Source organism: Marmota marmota, unplaced genomic scaffold (assembly GCF_001458135.2).
Source record: "Marmota marmota marmota unplaced genomic scaffold, marMar, whole genome shotgun sequence".
NCBI classification, from domain to species: Eukaryota; Metazoa; Chordata; class Mammalia; order Rodentia; family Sciuridae; genus Marmota; species Marmota marmota.
In genome coordinates this window covers 4314705-4338307 of record NW_025999880.1, presented here as the reverse complement: position 1 = coordinate 4338307, position 23603 = coordinate 4314705, and the positions used below count along the sequence as shown (strand labels likewise).

At 36.9% G+C, this 23603-nt stretch overlaps 1 protein-coding gene across 7 annotated transcripts in view; it reads right to left on the bottom strand.

The window, feature by feature from the left end:
• Nucleotides 1-23603, bottom strand: part of Trim37 (tripartite motif containing 37) — a 141095-nt gene that overhangs the window by 41788 nt on the left and 75704 nt on the right. For 6 of the 7 annotated variants that reach the window (XR_007343444.1, XM_015495400.2, XM_048792069.1 and 3 more), the window contains 5 exons: nucleotides 17546-17740; nucleotides 10180-10488; nucleotides 7993-8121; nucleotides 7496-7685; nucleotides 5356-5474 (listed from right to left, as the gene is read on the bottom strand). Coding sequence is in view for 6 of the 7 variants with exons in the window: in XM_015495400.2 (XP_015350886.1) it covers nucleotides 5356-5474; nucleotides 7496-7685; nucleotides 7993-8121; nucleotides 10180-10488; nucleotides 17546-17740 (942 nt within the window). In the remaining variant the exon portion in view is untranslated. The remainder of the gene's footprint in view (nucleotides 1-5355; nucleotides 5475-7495; nucleotides 7686-7992; nucleotides 8122-10179; nucleotides 10489-17545; nucleotides 17741-23603) is intronic. The other variant, XM_048792093.1, reaches the window with a different exon arrangement.

Below are 23603 nucleotides of genomic sequence, written 5' to 3'. Positions count from 1 at the left end.
AAACAAAGATGTTGTGCCCGCTGAAAACTAAAAAATAAAAGATTAAAATTCATTCTCTCTCTCTCTCTCTCTAAAAAAAAAGGACTGGGGATGTAGCTCAATGGTAAAGCACTTCTGGGTTCAATCCTTAAGATCAAAAGAAAGGAAAAAAGAAACAGTGTTAACTTAATGACTCAAGCTTCCAGCATAAGGAACTTTAAAAAAAGCCGATGATGTAGCTAGTAGTGGATAACTTGCCTAGCATGCACAATCCCAGACACCACTTTAAAAAACCCAAACAAACAAACAAAAATCTAGAAAAAGAACAAATTAAATTCAAAGTAATTAAAAGAAAGAAAAAAAACAAACAATGAAACATGGTCATTCTTTGAAAAAAAATCAATAAAATTGAAAATACTAATAAAACTGAAAAGCCTCTAAGGCAAACTCATTAAGGGGGAAAGAAAAAAAAAAAAAGCTACAGTTTTTTTCCTGGATATTAAAGGACAATAATGGAAACATAAACAACCATGCTTAGGAAATCAGGAATAGTGATAAAATAAACAAATTCTTTGATACACAAAAATATCAAAGCTCATTCAGAGAAAATAAATAAATCTTGAATAAATATTAAAGAAATAGTTTGTGATTTAAAGACTTCTAACAAAGAAGAAGCCCCACGTGACCTTACTGGTGAAATTTGTCCTCTTCTGTTTTGAAGACAAATTTGGGGAGTACTTCTCCCTTAAATACTGAGAAGACAAAGACTAGATCACTGAAATCCTCTCCATCTTCATCAAAGAAAAAACAAAAATCTTTGTGCTCTTAAGAATAAAAGGGCAGGGGGGCCAGGGTTGTGGCCCAGTGGTACAGTGCTTGCCTAACATGCATGAGGCACTGGATTCAATCAGGGCTGCCACTCTGAGGGGAGCTAAGTGAGACTGGCAAAGTGAGACTGGCAAAGCTGAAGATGGAAAAAACACCCCATGAATTCTTGATGACATTGAGCAGCTAACCCAAAACTGCCCCACCAGTTATGCATGACTCCTTGTTGGGACAGTTCTTTCTGAATCAAGAGAGTTAGCTTTCATTATCATTTAAGTTGGCTGCTTTACTTTTTGGTAACTTTTGCTTAAAATATTATAATAAATTATCCTAACAATTATCCTCCCAAGAGTCAAGCCATCACACTTTGTGTGACTCATTTCTCTTAGCTAGGCTGCTAGCAAGATTTTTATGTGGTATGCCAAGTCTTTTTTACTCTGGGTAAGTGTTTTGCACACCCCTGACTTAAAGAAAAGCTATGTGTGCTACTGCAGCAGGAACTTATAGCCTCGAGTTTTACATAGAACAGGAAAGAAACTAGCCTACTTATAAAAATTCTATAGATTACCAACTGGGGAGGGGGAGACTTTTCAGTATCAGAACATTAAATAGAAGATAACTAAAACAAGCTTGTCCCATATGGTCCCAGTTAGAAAGGAAAAGGCCTGTTTATGGCTGTCATTTCTAAGAAAAAGTGTTACATTTTACTGACACTTGAGAGACTATTTTAGTAGTCCGAAATTCCTAGCCAGTAACAAAACAATGTCTTACTTTAAAGTTTCTTCAGATAGCTTTCTTTTCAAGAAAGTGAATAACCCACAGTGATATGGCACAGAACATTTTCTGTATGTACTTGGCACAAATAAAAAGCTTGTTTTTTTCCTAAATATGGATATAAGAAAATCCCACTCAACTGTCTACCAAGACTTTAGGTGTGAAAAATAAAGGTTTCCTGAGAACCGGCTGCTGCTGATGACAGAATAATATCCACAGCAGTGAGCAAGGCCCTACTCTCCTCTACAAACAAAGCAGATTTGTTCATGAAGCTATTTTTGTCTACTGTACTCCCCTCTTCCAGCCTCATCAGTTAGTTGTTTTCTTATTGTCTATCCTGGGGCTCTAGTGGTAAACAAGCTATTTAGATACCAATGAACTTCAAAGGTGTATAGTTCTGTATCACTTGTTTTCATTAGAAGTATTTTTATTGGTTCTATATCACTTTTGATTTGCATATTTACAGAGATCTTTCTAAGAACTCTTAATTGAGTTCTTAGAGCTTTTTATCACATTCCTTAAATGAAGATAAAACGTGTTATTGAGGAATGCTGAGCACTTAGCTCTAAATCCTATTTGAATAATCAGGTGCTTTAAAAAAAAATTTGGAAAATGTACTGCAGATCATAAATTCAGCCATCCTAAACACAATCCTAAATGTGGCCTATATATACCTGTCTCTACTTTTGGATAAGCAGTAGATTCACTTTAAATATGAAATAAAGTGGATGCCAAGGGGAAGTGGTGCATGACTATAATCCTAGCAAGTCGGAAGGCTAAGGCAGAAGAATTGGAAGTTCAAGGCCAGCCTTAGCAATTTAGTGAGGCCCTGTCTCAAAATAAAGAACAAAAAGAATGACTGCGGAAGTAGTTCAGGGTAAAACGCTCATGGGTTCAATACCCAATTTAAAAAAAAAAAAAAAAAGAAAGAAAGAAAGAAAAAGAAATTGATGTCAAATACTTTGTATTTTCCATGCGAACTATCTATTTACACACACACAAAAAATTGCTAAGATAATGTTTATGAGTTGGAGGCTGAAATTAAAGAGGTTCAAGTAGTCTCTCGCCTAGATTATTTAACAAGCTTAAGTTTTCCTGTCCCTAATTCCACACACCCCTTTCCCAGCTACAAAATCCATTCTCCATACTGCAACCAGAGTAAAATTTCTAACCACAATTTTATTGCATCACCTCTTGCTTAAGAACCAAAGACAAAGGCTAGATTCTAGCTAAGGCAAAGAATATATAATTTATTCATGATCTCGCCTCTACTACTACTCTGTCCTCATTTTTGGTAGTCTTCACTTGGCTAATTTTCACTTATTCCTTTGGGTGAGCTTTCCAAGGGTACCTAGGGACTAGGTCAGTAGAGAGGTGAAAGTTATGGGCACTGACTCTAGGTTTAAATTTCACCTCTTTCAATGAATAATTCTCTGACTTTGGGCAATTTAAGTTGCACCTCTAGGCTTCACTTATTTACTTGTAAAATCAGGATAATAAAAGTAACTACCATGCAAAGCTATTCTGAGAACAGCATAGGATAATAATGGTAAAGTCATGAGCAGTCTTGGGAACATAGTAAGGACTTAATAAATGTTATCTTCTTTTATTATTATTATTGCAACGTACCTCTTCTTTGAGCTCCCTAAATACCCTTATCACAGCACTCATTATTCTGTATTATAAATGACTACTAGCTAGTCTCTCCAACACTTAACCAGTGGTTTTCATTGCTCTCCCTGCTCTATCCCTCACCACACGCATCCAGCATGTGTGAGAATTACAACTTGTTCTCATTAGTAACTGTGGCACATTCTGGCAAGTGATGCTCAAGGAGTATCACCCCTAATTGAGTTATTCAGTTTAACTAGTTGGAATAAAGACGATTTTGCCTCTCAAGGAATACTTGGTAAATTCTTTAGACAGTTTGGGTTGTAACTGGACAGAAGTACTACTGGCACCTAGTGGTTAAAAGCTGAAGAAGCTGCTAAAGTATCCTACAACACAAAAAATAGCTTTCCTATAACAAAAGAATTATGAGATCCAAAATGTCAATGACGCTGAGATAGAAGAACTCTGATTTAGATAATAGATTCAGGACTATTTTACTATCAGCATCAAATACAATGTCAAGCAAATTAGAAGCATTTCATAAAATGATGTATGAAAAAGATTAGTTTATAATCCCAGGACATGCTGTAAGAATTTAATATGCTATAATTTATAACCAGTGTATAAACACATGGAAAGCAACTAATCTCCACAGGTTCTTTATAAAGATCATAAGTCATAATATATTCTTAATGTTTTAACAATCACCACATCAATTCACAAATCCTTTCCATTTAATCTCTTCTACTGAAATACTGCTGTCCACTGCAGGAGCATCATCTAAGAGGGAAAACAAAGATGGGTGCAATGACGCATATCTGTAATCCCAGAGACTCTCCAGGCTGAGGCAGGAGAATCACAAGTTCAAGGCCAGCATCAGCAATTTAGCATTGCCCTAAGCAACTCAGTGCAACCTTGTTCTACATTTGTCAAAATAAAATTCAAAAGGGCTGGGGAAGCACCCCTGGGGGTTCAATTCCCAGTACAAAAAAAGAAAAAAGCACCACATAAAACAGGAAGACCAGGACATTTAATGTTCTTTAACTGAAAAACCTGAGAGTTCTATCACTTACAATTCTCTCACAGGGCAGCTAAATGCAGAAGTTGGAACCTGTATATATGCTTTGAGCTACAACGCATCAATCACTGAAATTCAAGTGAGTGCAAAGGGGAAGGTGACATTTCTACTGAGAAATGAAAAAAATTCAATGCCAAATATTAAGAAAGCTGACATTCTTTTCTGGTAACATACAAAAACACAGCAAAGGCAATACACATAGCCTTATTTCACATACCTTCTGTCACCTAAAATAACAAAATGTCTTCTATACTTTTAGATTAAGAATAATGAACTTGGAAGAACATGCAAAAGAAATATTAGAACGTGTGACAGAATAAGCTGGCAGAGTTGAGGCTGATGAACATAAGGAATTTTAAAAATAATTAAAGCTTGGGGCTAGGGTTGTGGCTCAGTGGTAGAGCAATTGCCTAGCACACATAAGGTACTGGGTTTGATACTCAGCATATATAAAATAAATAAGTAAAATAAATCTACAATTTAAAAAAATATTTAAAAAATAATTAGAGCTTGGAATGCTTCTATAAGAAAAGCAAAGTAGGCTGGGGATGTAGCTCAGTTGGTAGAGAACTCACCTACAATGCATAGGTCCTGGGTTCAATCCCCAGCAATTACTCCCATCCCCCACCCCACCCTAAAAAAGACAAAGCAATCTACAGACATCAGTCAAGACTGACTTCAAAAGACAAAGATTTAAAACTTACTATTCTAATTAGTTACTTTCGGGCACATGTTTCTTATAAGACTGTGAACATATCTAATTCATACTTGCACACCTAGCAAAAATTCAATGTGTGGCATTGTATTTATTGATGGAACAGATGAACTCTCTGTAGATTTTCCTCCTGTAAATGACTCTTTTAGTCAGTTACATCCTTCTATTTAGTAAATTATCCATTTTGCCTTCCACTGTGCTTAATGTCCTAGTAAGTCAAAATCAGTGGTACAATGAATGTTATGTTCAGATCAAAAATGTCACATAGATCTCAGTAACATTTTTACTAAACCAACCACTACTTACCACCACAGTTACCACTACAGCCACCAAAAGAGTCAGTATTTCTGCTTTCTGCCTAATTATGCCTTACCTTCATCAGGGGCAGCTGAAGCTCCTTCAGGTATTATAGGTTGTAATTCCCCAGTTTCAGAATTATTTTCCAAATCAGACATGGGCATTCCTTCCAGGCGACCTCCTTTAGCATTAGCCCTCAAGAAGGGAGAAAACAACTTGATATTTTCACATAACTAGTAACTGAAACAATATCTATATTTACTTCTCATCCTGAAATTGAGCTCCCAAACGAGTATAGGGCACATGCACTAATATTGAATACTAAACTTCAAATTTTATTTGTAAAATTTCATTAATGATTTACAATGAAAGATTATGAGGTGGTCAATTGTATTAATGTAAATTCCTGGTTGTGATACTGTATTGAAACTTCTGCAAAATGTTATTGACAAAACAGAGTAAGATATGCAGAATGTCTCTGTATTATTTCTTTCAACTATGTGTAAATTTATAATCAATTAAAAACAAATATAAACAATAGTTCTAAATAATATGTTCTGACTAATATGTAAATAGTTTAGAGACAGTACTGAGAAAATAAGGTAATAAAAAAGTTGTACCTGAGTCACAGTTGTTCAAATATACATCAAAACTGAGAAGACACAAAGTAAGAAGAGCAGGGATGTGTGTGGGCATGGAATTGGAAAACTAGGCTGATGGGAGATAAAGATGAGAAAATTTTCACTTTTTTCCCCCTTTCATTTTGGATCACTTAATATTAGTATTTAAACTATTTGTTACACAACTCTAAATCAAGGAGGGAAAAATGCTGAAGAGCACCCATGTAAACCAGCAGATAAAATTCACTGTAAAAGGTGAATTATAGGGTTGGGGTTGTGGCTCAGTGGCAGAGCGCTTGCCTCGTACATGTAAGGTATTAGGTTCGATCCTCAGCACCACATAAAAATAAAAAAACAAAGGTATTGTATCCATGTGTAACTAAAAAAATACTTTTAAAAAAGTTGAATTATAGCTAGCTGCAGGCATTTGTATAGGAAACTTGGGGGGTGCTATGTTCATGTGCATTTAATCTTGATAACTAAAAGCAGATACAAATACCTCTGTAACAATATATTAAAGCTAGTTGCAGCTTTAATCTAAAAGGAATATATAGGTAGGTAATAGGGAAAACACCAGTAAACACCTTTCTACTTCTGAAATGTGAGCTTAAAAGAAATGAAACTACCAGCTAGCCAGGCACAGTGGTGTACCCTGTAATCCCAGCTATTTAGAAGGCTGAGGCAAGAGAATCACAACTTTGAGGCCCTGGCAACTCAGCAAGAACTTGTCTCGAAATAAAAAGTAAAAAGGGCTAGGGAGAAGAAGAAGAAGAAAAAAAACCAAAAAGTGGGGGTGGGGGGACTGGAGATGGGGCTCAGTGATAGAGTGTCTATGTTTAATCCCAGTACTGAAGTAAGCTTCTTGAGTTGAATGGGGTTATAGGTGTGGGAAAACATGCCTACCTCAAAATTCTTTTCAAAGGCTCCAAGATAGAATTAGTCCATCATTTAAATTCAGAAATGTATTTAATATATATAGAAAGAGATCAGCAGATGGTTATTTATGACTCATCTCAAAGTTTAACTGACATGGGATGTGAAATTTGGTTTCCTCATAGAGAAACAAAGGTATCGATTACCATATATCCTTTGGAGAAATTTCAACTATAAGTTTTGAAGATGCTTTCATAGGACAGTAAAAAGCTTAAAGTAGAAAGTAAAAGTAAAAAAGTAAAAAGTAAAAGTAAAAAAGCTTAAAGTAGAAAAGCAGTGTTAAAATAAGATTGCTGGAAGTGCTCTGTTCTATACATGAGATAAACCTGTGATGCATAATAATATAGCCCATCAAAAATGTCTTTGAAAGGTGTGGAATAGATTTAAATACATACATAGACCCCTCACCAGAGTTCATTCAGGTTATACATCACTGTTATCCTAACTTCAGTGAAAATAAGTTCCAACATATTTAACTCGAACTTCTAGTCCTATTTCATCCCATTAAAAAAAAAGGAGATGGCAGCAGCAAGGTCTATAATTGTTTAAAAGTTAGATTTTAATGCAATAACTTTTTTGCCCATTAAAAAACTAACCAAGAAATTAATTTTGTTCATTATGAGGCAGACTTAAAGTTCCAAACAACAAAAGAACTTAACTTACCCCAAGGTGACCATTTTCCTTCTTTTTTCAACAGTGGGTAAGCCATTGAAAACTGCAACCACAACTGCATCTGAATCTAAAGTTTTACACTGCCTGTCTTCGGTTTTTGGCAGAATATCACTTATGATGCCATGTGTCAAGGCTCGAGGAGAATTGTGCCTGCTCCCAGACTGAGAGCTTCCTGGGGAGCCTTCAAAAAAGAAAGAAGGCAAATAAACATGGAAATTCTTAGATTAGTTTTCAAATGTACATGTAGCAAGATTTCCTAAACAAAAACATCAAGTCTTTCTGATGCCAGGTGCTTAAATAAAAGGAGTTCAGGATATACAGTTAAATGATAACATTTACTTAAGGGTCTGTTCTGTGGTGAGATCAAAAAGCTCCAAATACACCTAAACATTTTTGGTGGCTTTCAAGGTCCAAAGTTACATTCTAGTATCAACTTCCAATAACAGATATCTACCAATGAAATTATATTCTTAACTCCCCAAATTTACCTTCAGACAAAGTCTGACAATCTCCCTTTGAGCGGCTATTTTCCCCAGAGTCCACTGCTCTTCGAAGTGAAAGACTACCTGCAACACTGGACCGAGCTGGCTTGGGTGAATTATTCTTCTTATTTGTGGCTGCCAAGACATTTAGAAACATTTTTTGAATATGATCAAATAACACAAAATATACTACCTACTCAGTCAGAGAAAGGTTTAATTTTACCATGCAAGGAAGCTTTTCTGTCTATACTGTCCAAAAATAAACAGGGTACTTTTGTAGTTCTAACTAATTTATTTGAAATTCTATAACAAAAGTATTCCTATTTTATTGTTTATGCTGTAGAATCTTAACTTACATTAACCATGGACCTCACAAGAAAAAAATATATGTTTCTCAACAAAGAAACAAAAGTATAATCCCCCAATACTTGGAAATTGTTAAAATATTATTGGATTAAAATCAGAGCCAGGATTGGTGGCACATGCCTATGTGTGTCTAATAAAGGACACAATAAATGGTAGGCTGAACAATATCAAATTGCTGTTTTTGTGGTTAAAAACAGTTGCACATTGGCAATTTCATTTGGTTCAACCTCTATTAATCAGCTCAAAAACAAAAGTGTGTAAATATGGAAATTTGATTTTTTAAAAATGAGTTTATAAAGAAGGGATTCTTTAGGCTAGGTAGAGTGGCATGTGCCTATAATTCCCGCAGCTCAGGAGGCTGAGAAAAGAGGATCAAAAATCAGAGGCCAGCCTAAACAATGTAGCAAGGTCAGCCTCAGATACTTAACAAGATCCGTCTCAAAATAAAAAATAAAACAGGCTGGGAATGTAGCTCAGTGGTAAACCATCTCTGGGTTCAAGTACCTGAAGAACTCCACTCCTGGAACCAAAAAAAAAAAACAAAAGAAAAAAAGAGAATGGATTCTTCAGAACGCATATTCCATTCATTTGGGGAAAAATAATTATCAAATTTAACTTGGACACCACCATATGTAAAACTAATTATATATGAACTCATTTCCTAAATGTAAAATAAGAAAAAAAAAGTACAAGAAAGTAGGCTTACTTTTATAAGCCTGGAGTTAAAAATGCCTTCCAAATAAAATAAAATTTTACATCTTTATGGTTACCAGGAGGAAAAATGGCAATGGGGAGATATATTTGCAAAATTTGTTAATAAAGGGCTTTCACCACAAAGTCCATCCAAAAAGCAGTATTTTTTTTCTCTTAAATCAGTACATTGTTGGATAAAATCTGCCAATTTCTTGAATACAAGGTGAGACTGGGTATATTTTCAATTTTTTTTTTTTTTTTTTTTTTTGCCTTTTTGTACTTTTTGCACACCTGTAATCCAGCAACCCAAGAAGCTAAAGCAAGAAGATCTCAAATTCAAGGACAGCCTCAGCAATTTAGTGAGACTCTAAGCAACTTAGCAAGATCCTATCTCAACAAATAAAAAGCGCTGAGGATGTGGCTAAGTGGTTAAGGACCCCTGTGTTCAATCCCCAATCAACATAAAACTCAAAATCCTTACTGAGGTCTTACAAGACCCTACCTTATTTAAATCTCACCTACTTTCTGACTCAATTTCTTACTAATCTCCCCTGTTTTATGCACCCTATTCAGCCAGATTGGTCTTCAACTCTTTCAACATGCAAAGTGAATCCTGTGCCAATAATTTTGCATTTTCTGATCTGTTTATCCAGAAAACTCCTTCCCCCAGATGTTTAAGTGGTTGTCACCCTCTCAAAACCTTCAGGTCTCAATTCAAATGTTTCCCCCTCAAATATTTCCTCTGGCTACCTTAATCAAAGTAACACATTCCTCATTTATGATACCCATCCCAATCCTCTGTTGTTTCCTTCACAGCAATCAAATTATCTTACCAAATCAAATTATCCTAACTTAAAAAAAAAAAAAAAGCTTAATGTCTTATTCCCATCATAGAATGCAAGATCCATGAAATTAACATTTTGTCCCTTATCAGTAAACAGAATAAGAAATCAAGAACTATTAGCTCTATTATATAATAAAAAATATGGAGAATTCAATTTTGGATGGGGGAAAAAGTCTGCATGTATTTGTTGTCTTAATTAATTTGAAGAGAGAAGTTTACATATTATTATCCTGAAAATAATCAGTCTTCCAGTTTCTCAAATAATATAAAGAAAGGAACATTTTACTTACGATTTCGTATGTAACAGCTAGCAACTGATGACTTTGCCAGGAGCTCCATTCCTAAATCCTGTAATCTTCCAGAGTTTTCAATGCCACAAGCAGCCAGAGCTGCCTGGTCAGCAGAAAAAAGGTTCGTCTGCATATCTCCAGAAGCAGCACTGCTAGTTTTTATTTCTGAAAGTGTATTCTTTACATCAGTTTTCATATATCGAACTTCAGCCATTTGAGTTTTGAGTCTTTTTAACATCTTTAAATCAGAGGGCACTCGCCACATTGCCTGCTGCTTCCTTTGGTCTTTATCTTTTCGAGAATATGACGCTTCAGAGACAAAGGGACAAATCATGTTAATATAAATTTTAACATTCATGACATCATTTCATACCACAAATATATGCAATTTTGATGTGTAATAAAATAAGCTAAAGTGCTTTAGTTAGTATCAAAAAAGAAAGACATTAAATTGTATTATTAAGGATAGACACACACATCCTAACTTTATTCACACCTACAAAGTTGCAGCCGAGGCTCATTATAATCACACAACTCTCAAGTATAAATGCTGCCATACTGCTTTCTCCTTTATACTTCTCCACTTTTCTCAAATTCTCTGCAGTGTTTTTAGCATGTTAATAATTGAAAAAATGAAAAAGAAAAACCTAGAAGCCACTTTTGTCAAATCTGCCATACGTATGTTAATATGTGTGTGTGTGTGTGTGTTCTAACTGAATTTTAAAAGTCTGCTTCACTATTAAATATACCTGCTAAGTACCACAGAACATAATAAAAAAAAATTTACAATCACTAAATTAGGATAGTGTTTTCTTTCTTCCAAGAGAAAATAACTAAAGTTGTTTTTAGTTTCTTCTCCCTCTACCCAAATATTAAAAAATACAAACAAAGGAGATATATACTTCTGTTATACTGCAGGAAGGGAAAGAGGTTAAAAAAAAATATATGGTACCAGGGATTGAACCCTGAAGTGCCTAATCACTAAGCCACATCCCCAGCTCTTTGATTTTATTTTGAGACACGGTCTCTCTAAGTTGCTTAGGCCCTCACTAAATTGCTGAGGCTGGCTTTGAACTTTTAATCCTCTTGCCTCAAACTCCCAAGCTACTGGGATTAAGCCTTTTGGTTTTCTTGTGATATTCTTGCCTCTTCTCTCATAATAAGACAACTGCCACAATTCCAGTTATCATGTATCATGGGACTATGTCACTAGCAGGAAGTAAAAGACAAGGTAGAGAAGAAACATTATTCCTGCAACCTAAAATCTTTTGGCAAGGCAGAGGTGGACTTCAAAATTAAGTTCTGAAGTCAAAGAACACTAGCCTGGCACAGTAGCACATGCCTACAGTTACAGCTACTGGGGAGGCTGAGGCAGGAGGACCACAGCTCAGAATTTTTGACGTCAGTCTGGGAAACACAGCAAGACTTGCTATTTAAAAAAAAAAAAAAAAAAAAAAGTCCACTGTAGTAGTGCCTACCTGCAATTCTAGCTACTTGGAAATTTCTGAGACAGGAAAATCAAGTTAAAAACCAGCCAGGAGGATTTAGGAAAACCTTATCTCAAAATAAATGTTAAAAAGGGCTGGAAATGTAGCTTAGTGTATGTACTCTGGGTTCAAACCCCAGCATAACACAAAAACAAAAAACCCAAGTCAAATTAAAAAACAGCAAGCCAGGCACAGTGGTATATACTTATAGTCCCAGTAATTTGTGAGGTTGAGACAAGAGGATTCCAAATTCAAGGCCAATCCTAGCAATTTCGGCCCTAAGCAACTCAGTGAGACTTTGTCTCAAAAAAATAAAAAAGGCTGGGGATGTGACTCAATGACAAAGTGCCCCTAGGTTCAATCCCCAGTAAAACAAAACCTGGGGACCTACACGTAACCTACTAGACAAAAAACAAATTCCTTATTAGCAGAAGTGAAAAACCAGCTTAGATAATGCTACAAGAAGAAAAACACTAAAAGGGGGCCGTGGTTGCAGCTCAGTTGCCTGGCTGCCTGCTTTCCAGCTTGGGGGCCTGTCTCCTAGCAATCAGCCAGGAAGCAGTGCTGTGGGCAGTTGTAGGGAGTGGCTGCCTGCTTCCTGGTCTTGAGGCTGCACTTGTGGCTGGGAGGGCTCCTGGCAATCAGCCAGTAGGCGGTGATTCTTCCGCCCTCTGGACAGCTCCAGCCTTCCCTTACAGACTATGGGGTGGGTGTGCTCCACCCCTCTGACCTTTATTCTGATTGGCTCCTGTGCAGTATATAAGCTGTGTGTACTTCCTTATTAAAGGAGATCCTGCTTTGACTGTTCTCCCTGGCACGTTTGATTGTCCTCCTGGGAGGGAGGGTTGGGGTGGGCGGCCAGTTGACCTTTACCTTTCTTGGCTCGTCCTGGTCTGGGCTTGCTTCCCCCCCCCCTCCCCTGGTCGGGAGGAGAGGTGGGCTAGACACCGCGAGGGAAAAACTGTAAAAGGGGGCCTTGTGGTAGAGCGTTTGCCTAGCATGTGTGAAGAAGTGGGTTCGATATCTGGTACCACATAAAAATAAAAACAAATAAAATAAAAGGTATTATGTCCATCTACAACAACAACAAAAAACCCTAAAAGGTCAACATTGTGGTTGGCCCAATAGCCACCACCCCCAAACCCCCCATCTCTGCCTTGCCAAAAAATCTTGATAGTAAAAACTTTGTTCTCCAGGTTGCTGGGAGGAAAAAGGTTTCTTCTCTACCTTGTCTTTTACTTACTGCTAGTGACATATTCTCGTGATACACGATACTTGGAACTGCGGCAGTTGTTTTATTACCATGACAGAAGAGGCAAGAAAATCATCCAATGCCCTGCTTCAATATACCTGATGAACCTGAAATCACCCACCTCCAGAATTAGCATGCATGATAATTAAGTGCCTTAATTATTTAAGCTGACATTTAGTAGTATTTTGTTACTTACAATTGAAAACATTCATAACAGAACATGACTAGAGATTTTAAAATGCCAGGATTTGGTTTCAGATCTATCATTTAGTTACTATAACCTTCTATAAATTATCAACTTCTTTTGAGTCCATTTGCTTATTCGTATAATGAAGGCAATATACAGCATCACAGTTGTTGGGAGGCTCAGAAGATTCAAAGTTTGTGAAAAAATACTCTGCAACATTGTTCCCATCTAGTCCATTATTCATCAAAATGCTAGAGAAGTTTTTTAAAGCCCAAATCAGATTATTACTTTTTGCTTAGAATTCTTAACATGGCATTCTATAGTAGTTAGAGAGGTACTGACATGGCACACCAGACATTCCCCTAATTCTACCTTATTTGTCAATGGCTTTATCTTCTACCTCTACTTGACAACGTAACTCTAGCTTTTGGAGTTACAGGTTGAGAATCCCTTATCCAAAATGCTCAGGACCAAGCCAGGCATTGTGGCGCATATGTAATCATAGCTACTCAGGAGATTGAGGCAGGAGGACCTCAAGCTTGAGACCACCCTCAGCAACTTAGTGAGGTCCTAAGCAAACTTAGCAAAGACTCTTGTCTCAAAAAATAAAAGGACTGGAATGTAGCTTGAACCCAAAGTGCCGTTGGGTCAATGTCTAGTACAAAAGAAAAGAATGCCCCAAACCAGAAATGTTTCAGATTCTGGAATATTTCCGCAGATTTCACCACATGGGCATTCCTAACCCACAAAACTGATATTCAAAATATGAAATCCAACATCATGTCAGTACTCAAAAAGTTTTGGATTTTAGAGCATTTTAGATTACAGGATTAGGAATGCTAAACTTATACTTGCAACTCTGATATATGACCCATGTTCACACCCACTTCCATTCTTTTCATTGCCTAGTCCCTTTACTCATCAGATATAATCTAAAATATCTCCTTCTTCAGACACCTGTACCAACTACACACCTCCTCACAAGTTAATTCTTACCTAAATTTGTATACTCTATAGCTTATAGAGTAGAACAGCAATCTATAATCTATAGAGTAGAACAGCAATCTTATAGCTTTGCATGCTAAGCACCCATTTCTTAAAATCTACCACTAAGATATACCTAAAATAGAGAAAACAAATCAATAAAATATACACAATTTAAAGGTGGATATTAAATCCCTTCATATTTTAGGTTAAAAATGTTTTCTGAACAAAATATTTGTGGCTCCCCCTCCCACTCCACATCTATATGGTCAAATAGGAAAATCTTAATCCATGTGGTTCTGTTTATTTTTACTATGAAATGATTAAGGATGGAGTTAGGGATAGAAGTAAAAATCCTAAAAGGTAAAATACAAAAAGACTCAGACAAACTCCCATGATAAGATAATAAGTCATAAACATTTACTGAGCCTGTCTTAAATGCTAGGCATTATAAAGGGCAGGGGATACAACAATGAATAAGATAAACCCCTAATCTTTACCCTCCAAAACTCACAATCCAACTGGAAAAAGTGAAATCAATTTCGGTACTACCTAAGTGCAAAGACAGGAAAGTGTACATTGCTTTGGGACTAATAACTAACAACCCAAAGTTCTCACTCTGCCAATAAGACTTTTTGAATGTGCAAAGCTATAAAGTTAATTAAAAGTGAATCTCATTGATACTTCTTTCACATCAGTTGCTTATGGCTTTCACAAAGGACAATTCTCCATAGCTTTTCCTCCACACTTCATATCTGTCAATGATGCCACCCTTCTCCTCGGCACCTAAGGTCCTTCAGTCCTCTTGATCACATTCCAATTAGTTACCAAGCCCTATAAACCCTGAATTCCACAAATTTTAAATAGTATCACTGCCATATTATAAGTAAAATCTTAATTTAAAATGGCCTCATTTAGTATTCCCTAGAGGAAGAAAGAATCTTTTTTCTGGGGGTGGGGGAGAATCACACCTATAACCTTTGCATGCTAAGCACCCATTTCACTCTACCACCAAGCTATACCATATACCTCCCAAAGGGAAATTTTTATTGTAAAGAGTCTTAAAACTTTATCCCAAGTCCACATATTTTAAAGTATATGACTGAGTAAATAAATAAAAATGTATGAATATGCCCTCTCATTCTAGGAATGATTTAAATAAACCCCTAAAAAGACCCTCATTAAACTTTCATTTCTCATAGGTTTCTCAGCATTGTCAGCTTTCTAAAATATACTTTCAATCAACCCTTTCCTAAAATGAAACAACAGCTCTCTACTACCCACTATGAATAAACTCCTCAGACTAGCATGAAAGGCCTTCCACAGAATGAACCCAGCTTGACTTTCTAATTCTACTTAGCACATATATCTTAAAATCTGATTCAATCAGATTATTTGATACCTTTTAAAAATGCTCCTTTTAAAGCACAGTGGTCAGCAACTTAGTGAGACTCTGTCTCAAAATTTAAAAAATAAAAAGGACTGGGATGTGGCCCATTTGTAAAATACCTCTGGGTTCAATCCCAAGGACCCCAAACAAAACAACTCCCCCCTCCCCCCCACACACACACACACAAAAACAGGGGCTTTCAGTTAGTCTGATACATAATTGATGTTCATTAACTTTATGTGTTGAAATAAAGAGTATATAAATGGAGGAGGGAGAATAGAAGTTCACTGGATTAGACAGGAGAATGAAGGGAAGGGATGGGAGATGGGATTAAGAAACACAATAGATATACTCAAACGACTTAAAATCAGCGTACTACAGGGACACAGCCACATCAATGCTTACAGCAGCACAATTCACAATAGCTAAACTGTGGAGCCAACCTAGATGCCCTTCAGTGGATGAATGGATAAAAAAAAAATGTGACATATATACACAATGGAATTTTACTCAGCAATAAAAAAGAATAAAATCATGGCATTTGCAAATAAATGGATGGCATTGGAGAAGATAATGCTAAGTGAAGTTAGCCAATCCCAAAAACACAAATGTCGAATGTTTTCTCTAATATAAGGAGGCTGATTCATAGTGGGGTAGGGAGGGAGAGCACAGGAGGAATAGACGAACTCTAGATAGGGCAGAGGGGTGGGAGGGGAAGGGAGGGGGCAGGGGGTTAGCAAGGATGGTGGAATGTGATAGACATCATTATCCAAAGTACATGTATGAAGACACCATTTAGTGTCAACATACTTTATATACAACCACAGATATGAAAAATTGTGTATATGTGTAATAAGAATTGTAATGCATTCTGTCATTTTTAAAAAAATCAATTTACAAAAAGGAAAAAAAAAAGAAAGAAAAGAAACACCGTAGAATGAATTAGACATAACTGTTCTATGTTCATATATGAATACACGACACATAAAACTCCACATTATGTACAACCACAGCAATGAGATCCTAATTAAAATAAGTTATACTCCATGTATGTATAATGTATGTCAAAATACACTCTACTCTCATATCCAAAAGAAATTTAAAAATTTTTAAAAAACAAAATACACAAAGAATCAAAATAAACCTCGAAGTCCAAGCAAGCCTTTTAACAAAGATAAAGTTGGATCTTTTTGTAACACTAGCTTTTATTAGCCTTCCCTCAGAGATGGGTTATTTTTATTTGGCTTCTATTACTCTGTTCTCTTGACTTTATTTCTGTCCAAAAGTTTCTACTTGGCTCATCTTTCTCACACTCAGTAAAAACAGATGTTCATTAGGATTAGGTACCTCCGGGCTGGGGATGTAGCTCAGTGGTAGAGAGCTTACCTAGCAAGTGCCAGGCCTTGGTTTGATCCCCAATACCATCTCCAACCGTATACATATAAAATGATATGTCCCTGACTTTCTTCTCTTCTCTTCCTTCTTATTCAGTACTGAGGAACACCACAGCATGAATAAAAAGCTTTTTTTTTTTTTTTTCCTGTGTTCAATCTGGATACACATCCACTTGGAAGTTAGGCCTAAAAAATTTCATATGGACCAAACTACCAGGCACAATATAAATGACAAATCATTTAAAACCTTCTTAAAGGCTCTTTTTTGTCTTTCTTTGTGGTACTGGGGGGTAGAACCCAGGGGTGCTCTACCACTGAGTTACATGCCCAGCCCTTTTTATTTTTATTTTGAGAAAGGGTCTAAGTTGCCCAGGCTGCTCTTAAAACTTGCAATCCTCCTGCCTCAGCCTCTTCAGTAGCTAGAATTACAGGAATTTGCCAACACACCTGACTCCAGCATTTATAATTTGTTTTTGCAGATAATATCTTTGGGCAATAATAATAAAATAATGATTTGGTTGCTATAAATGTCATTCTTATAAAATGAAAAATCAATCTGTGACAGAAATTCACTATTTTCCAACACTTAGATGAAATAATTGGAAAAAAATTCAACGATTCTCTTTTAGAGAGCAACAGAAAAAAGAGAAATTATTATTTGAATTATATTACCTGTGGGCTGCAAAAGTGAAGCAGGTGGGCGAGGCTGTAAGCCCCACAAATTATCCATACTGCTCCGGTCCTTAAGGTCCAACAAGTGTATTAAAATTAAAGGATCAATGTCTAATAAACTACTAGTAGCGGCAGAGCATAAATGTGCTCTTCTTGACATTCTGCTACTGGCACCCACATAACTGTGGCTATTACCTGCAAAACAAAACAAAAAGAGAGAGTGATGTGAAAATATATATATTTGCACAAATTTAAGTATTTGTAAAAGAAAAAGAGTAGTTAATGACGCTCGAATATATGTCTAGAAATCTCTTAGGATTTCATGTTCACGAGAAGCACAAGGAAACCAGACGGCTAGATAGATGTACACTTCACAGTGGATGAGGAGTGACTTCATTAGTACCCAGAATCCAAGAGCAACCATCAACCCAATCCTGCTTCTGTTTTTCTAGCCAATTACTCTCTCACTGGGAAAAAAAAAAAAAAAATGCTTTCCTTGTTGGTTTATACACTTTAGCTACTCCCTGTCCACATGTTCCTATCCTTTTTTTACTATATTCCCACAGTCATCAATGCCTTTAGCATCTATTTAAGTTTCCCTGAGACCTAATATTGTTACCATTCTGTACATAACATATATATGTATATGTATCTCATACATAACTGTGGAGTCTAACAAGTATATACAAAGTGATCGCACCCAAATGAAGAAACAGATTACTGGCATCCCTGCCCCCACGTCTCCTAAAATTGCTTACTACTCCTATTCCCCAAAAGTATCCCCCCCCCACTCCACCAAGCATTGGGGATGGAACCCAGGAGCACTGTACTACTGAGCTACATTCCCAGTCTTTTTCATTTTTTTTATTTTTGATCACCCTGGCTGGCCTTGAACTTGTGATCCTCCTACCTCAGCCTCCCAAGTCACTCGGATTACAGGCATATACCTCAATGCCAGGTACCTTCATCCTAACCTAAACACATAATAAGGGTTTTTTTTTTTCTTAAATATTTATTTTTTAGTATTGGACACAATACCTTTATTTCACTTATTTATTTTTATGTGATGTTGAGGATCGAACCCAGGGTCTTGCATGTGAGAGGCAAGCGCTCTACCGCTGAGCCACATCCCAGCCCACATAAAAAGGTTTGCCTGTTTGAATTTGTACAAACATATTAACAGGGAACGAACTCTTATATCCTGCCTATTACTCAACATGCTTATCATATTCATCTATATTGCTATAATATAGCAGTTTATTTATCTTCACTATTGATGTGTAACATCCCAGTATATGAATATATCCAATTTATTTTTCTATTCATTGGAAAAAAATTAAGTTTCTTCTGGATTTTCATTATTAAAAATAAGGCCACCACAATTATAAACAGATAAGTGATCTTGAAACTAATACAGAAAAGACATTGAACACCGCAAAGAAGTAAATGAATCACTGAATGCAGTGGCCTGTAATTCCACTGACTCAGGAGACTAAGGCAGGAGGATACCAAATTTCAGTTACCCTTGGCAACTTAGTAAGGTCCCTGTCTCAAAATTAAAAAGAAAAAAATGGGGAACGAATATAGCTCCCTTACCAAAGTCTATTGCCAATTAGCTAATCCACCCATATTTGGTGCCATCCTTATCAATATTTTCAGTGTTGGTTTCTCATTTAGGAAAGATAATGCTCAGTCATTCTTATAATTCCAATGAACAATGCAGTGCCTGATGCCTACAGGGAACCCATTAAACATATGTGGAACAAGTAACTTAATCTTTACCTTAAAATACAGGTTTTGACTAATAACCTTACGAATTATCAGTTTTAGAAGTGTGTTCTATTCCTCAAGTATCATTATGTTTTATAAATCATATATGGCCAGCAAATAAAAACTAGAGTTTTCTTGCAAAGCTGGTTTAATGAGCTAATATTGTGGATTAGTATAATACCTACAAGCTTTTCAGCACTTTTTTTAAAAACAGAAGTTCTCTTTCCACTACATAAAAATAACTAATAAACTAAAAGCAATTCTTATGGGAAGCAACTGACTCAATAAGTGTTTCTTATTTCAAGGTATCTCCTTATTTGATACTGACTATAAATGAAATTATTAATACCATTTTATTTTAATATCTAGTAAATATGATATATCCTCACCAAAACTCATGCTGAGGTTTCATTCTTCAATATAGCAGTGTTGAGAGGTGGGGCCTAGTGAGATGTTTGGATCAAGGGGCAGAGCCCTCATAAATATATTAATGCTCTCAGGAATAAATTGTCACTCTCGTGGGACTGGATTAGGTATTAGAAGTTAGCTATCTGTCACTGTGATAAAATACATGAGAAAATCAATTTAAAGAAGAAAAGGTTTATTTTGGCTCAGAGTTTCTGTATAGGAGGCCTTGGGCCCATGGCAAGGCAGACTATCATGGTGGACAGCTTACAGCAGAAAAAAGCTGCTCAGATGATGGCTGCCAACAAGCAGAAAGAGGGAAATAAAAAGGGGTGAGGGCCCTCATATCCCCTTCAATAGCATATCCAAAATAAAGTGTGGAGATCTAACTTCTTTCTACTAGGCCCCACACTTCCTAGAAGATGTATACCACCTCCCAATAACACTACATCTCCCAATAACATTACAGACTGGTAACCAAGCCATTAGCATATAAGCCTTTAGAGGACATTTAAGACCCAAATCGTAACACTGTGAGACCCAAACCATAACATTGCATTTGAAAGTATCTGCTTGCCCTTTTGCTGCATACCTTGAGTTGAAGCAGTGTTAGAGTCTTACCAGAAAATGAACTGATACTGGTGCCATTCTCTTCCCAGCCTCTACAACCATGAGCCAAAATAAATCCTTTTTATATAAATTAGCCAGTCTCAGGCATTCTGTTATCGTAACAGAAAATAGACTAAGACACCTAGTTTTCTCTATAAGACTCATCTCCTTTCTAACAGATGTTCTAACATCCCAATTCTTTAGATGACATGACTCTTTAGATGACTATAGTTCTGAAATACCATTCCAGGTTTGAAATGGACCTTCATAGCTAGCATGTAAAAAAAATAAATAAAGCAATTCCAGATTCTGCTATCTCATCCCAATTCAGTTTTTGTTCACTAACTTATTTTTTTTTAAACATTGTTTTCTTCTACCGGAGATTGAGTCCAGGGGTACTCCACCACTGATCCACATCCACAGCCAATTTTTTTTTTTTTTTTTTTTTTGAGACTGGGTAATGCAAAATTGCCAAGGCTGGCCTTGAACTTATGACCTTCTCGTCACTGGGTAGTGAGAGCTCTACTGCTGAGCCACAACCCCAGCCCTCCAATAAAGGCTTTTACAGTAGAGAAATAACATGGTCAGGTAATAATGAAAAGAAAGGAAAACCCTTCATTTAAACTCTTGATGTGGGACACACGATGGAGAAGAGCAATAAGTGATACAAAAGCCCACATGAGAAAGGCTATTTGGAAAGAGGCCTGAACTAGTAATAGACAGGAATGGGAGTAGATGAATGTATGCACTCTCAAGGAGCTAGAATCAACAGACGTTGGTAATATATTAAAGGTAGTTTGAAGGTGAGGAAGAAGTGAAAGATGTACTATCAATCAGTAAAATGATGACTACTGCTCAGACAGTTGGTAGAAAGGTAATGATTTGTCTGAGAGGTGCTGAGTCACACTGAATTGCTACATGGGTCTGAATGTTATGGGAAAGATAAAGGCTACATGTACAACTTGGAGAGTAATCAGTATAAATGACTAAATACAGGTTTGGACAAGATCACCCCAAAATAAAGTGTAGAACAGGGAGAGTGCAGTGCTTTAGGTTGGGAGTCGAAATGGTTAAAAAAAAAAAAGAGGTCTTATTCAAGTATGCAAAAGAATATATGTCCTCCCCCCAGAAATATACTCAAAATAGGGCAACATAGGTGTTATCGTTCGAGTGACTCTACCCAAAGTCATGTTTAACATTCGATTCCCAAAGTAACTGCTGAGAAGTGTTAGGACTTCTTCTTAGGCCATAGGGGCTCCACGCTCATGAATAGATTAATATCTTTGAGAGATTGGGCTAGATCTCTTAAGACTGGATTAGTTACTGTGAGAGTGGGTTGTTATAAAGGGAAGGTTATTCCTCAAGTTTTAGACTTTCTCACATGCACTCACTTACCACTCTCACATACACTCCTGATGTGATGCCATCTGCCATGAGGCTCTAATAAGAAGCTGGCAGATGATGTTACCATGTTCTTGGACCTCCAAACATGTGACTTAAATAAACCTCATTTCTTTATTAATCACCTAGCCTCAGGTAATTTGTTATAGCAACAAAACTGGTAGAAGATTGGTACTGATAATGGGGTTGTTGCCATAACAATACCTGAAACATGGGAATAGATTTGGAAATGGGCAATGGGCAAAAGTTAGAAGAGTTTGCAGAAGTAGGCTAGAAAATGCCTAGAATGCTGTAAATAGAGTACTTTACACACCCTTGGTATGGACTCAAACAATGAGATTAGGGAAAGTTTGAAACTTCTTAGAGATTGGCAACATGATCATGATCAGAATGCTGTTAGAAATGTGAACAATAAAAGCCATGCTGATGTAGTCTTAAATGGAGAACTGTTTTAATGGAAACTGGCAAAAAGCTATTCTTGGTCTAAAGTAGCAAAGATTTTGGGTGAACTATGTCCATGTCCTAGGACTTTACTGTCAAGAGTGAGAACCTAAGGTATTTAGAAAAAGAAAATTTTAAAGCAAAATATTCCAAGAGCTTTGTAGGTACTTTTTTAACAGCATACAGTAAGATTCAGAAGCAAAAGCATGACCTACAGCTGGAATCTATAAGATGGAAGCAAAGTCTAAACATTTGGAAAATTCACAGCCTACCCTCCTAAAGTGTGACAAACGGTGTTCAGAAGGGATTACTGAGGGAATAGCTTTCCACTTGCACTTGCTAGACAGACAAACTCCATAAAATGTAGCCAACTGCCAATCAACAAGACAATGGGATAAAAGCCCCCAGTCCTAAGAGAACTGAATAGTTTCAGAAAATGGGCACTCTTCAAGGGCTTGCTGCCAAGGGCCATCTCAGGACTCTGTTCTCTACATCTTGATACAGTATTCAGCTGTCCCAGTAACAGCTTAAGCAGGCCTACATATAACTCTGGCTGTGCTCCAGAGAGAGCTAACAGTAAGATTCGGTGGTATCCACATTCCCATGGTTTTCAAGTCTGCAGGCTCACAGATCCCAAGAGTTATGAGGGTGTGGCAACCTCTACCTAACTTCCCCAGAGTCTAGAGAGAAATCTCCAGGTGTGGAACTACCACAGAGATTCTCCACTATTATGCTTATTGGATATATGGGAGCAGGAGTGTGCCTTTTGAGATCCCAGAATAGTAGAGCCATAGGCACCAGCATGCAACCTGAGTATAGCCACTTGAACCAGGCCCAGCGAAGGCAAAGGCAGGGTTTCCTAAGGCCTTGGATGCCTGTCCTTTGCCACAGTGTGTACAGGAGGTAACATATATAGAGAAGGATTCTTCTGAAGCTTGAAACTTACTATTTGCCCTTCTGGATTTTGTACTTGCTTTCAATTGATAGGCCGTTCTTGAAGCCTTCTTCTATTTTGGAACAGGACTGTTTACCCTATGTCTGTCCCACTGATGCCATGTTGGAAGTAGATAATTTCTTCTGATTTCACAGACTCACAGCTGGAAGGAGTTTGCCTTGAGTTTTAGATGAGATCCTGGACTTCTGAGTCAATGTTGGAATGAATTATGCCTTTGGAGCATAATGTATTCTGTACAAAAGAAGGATGTTAAGTTCTGGGGGTCCAGAGGCAGAATGCTGTTTTGTATATCTCCACCAAGCCAGATATGGTGGCATACTATTTTGGAGGCTGAGGAAGGAGGATCACAAGTTCAAGGGCAGCCTGGGAAACTTAGAGACCCTGTCTAAAAAATAATAAGGGCTGGGTATGTAATTAAGTACTACAGTGCTTTCCAAGCATATACTAGGTCCTAGCTTCAATTCTCAGACACGAGAG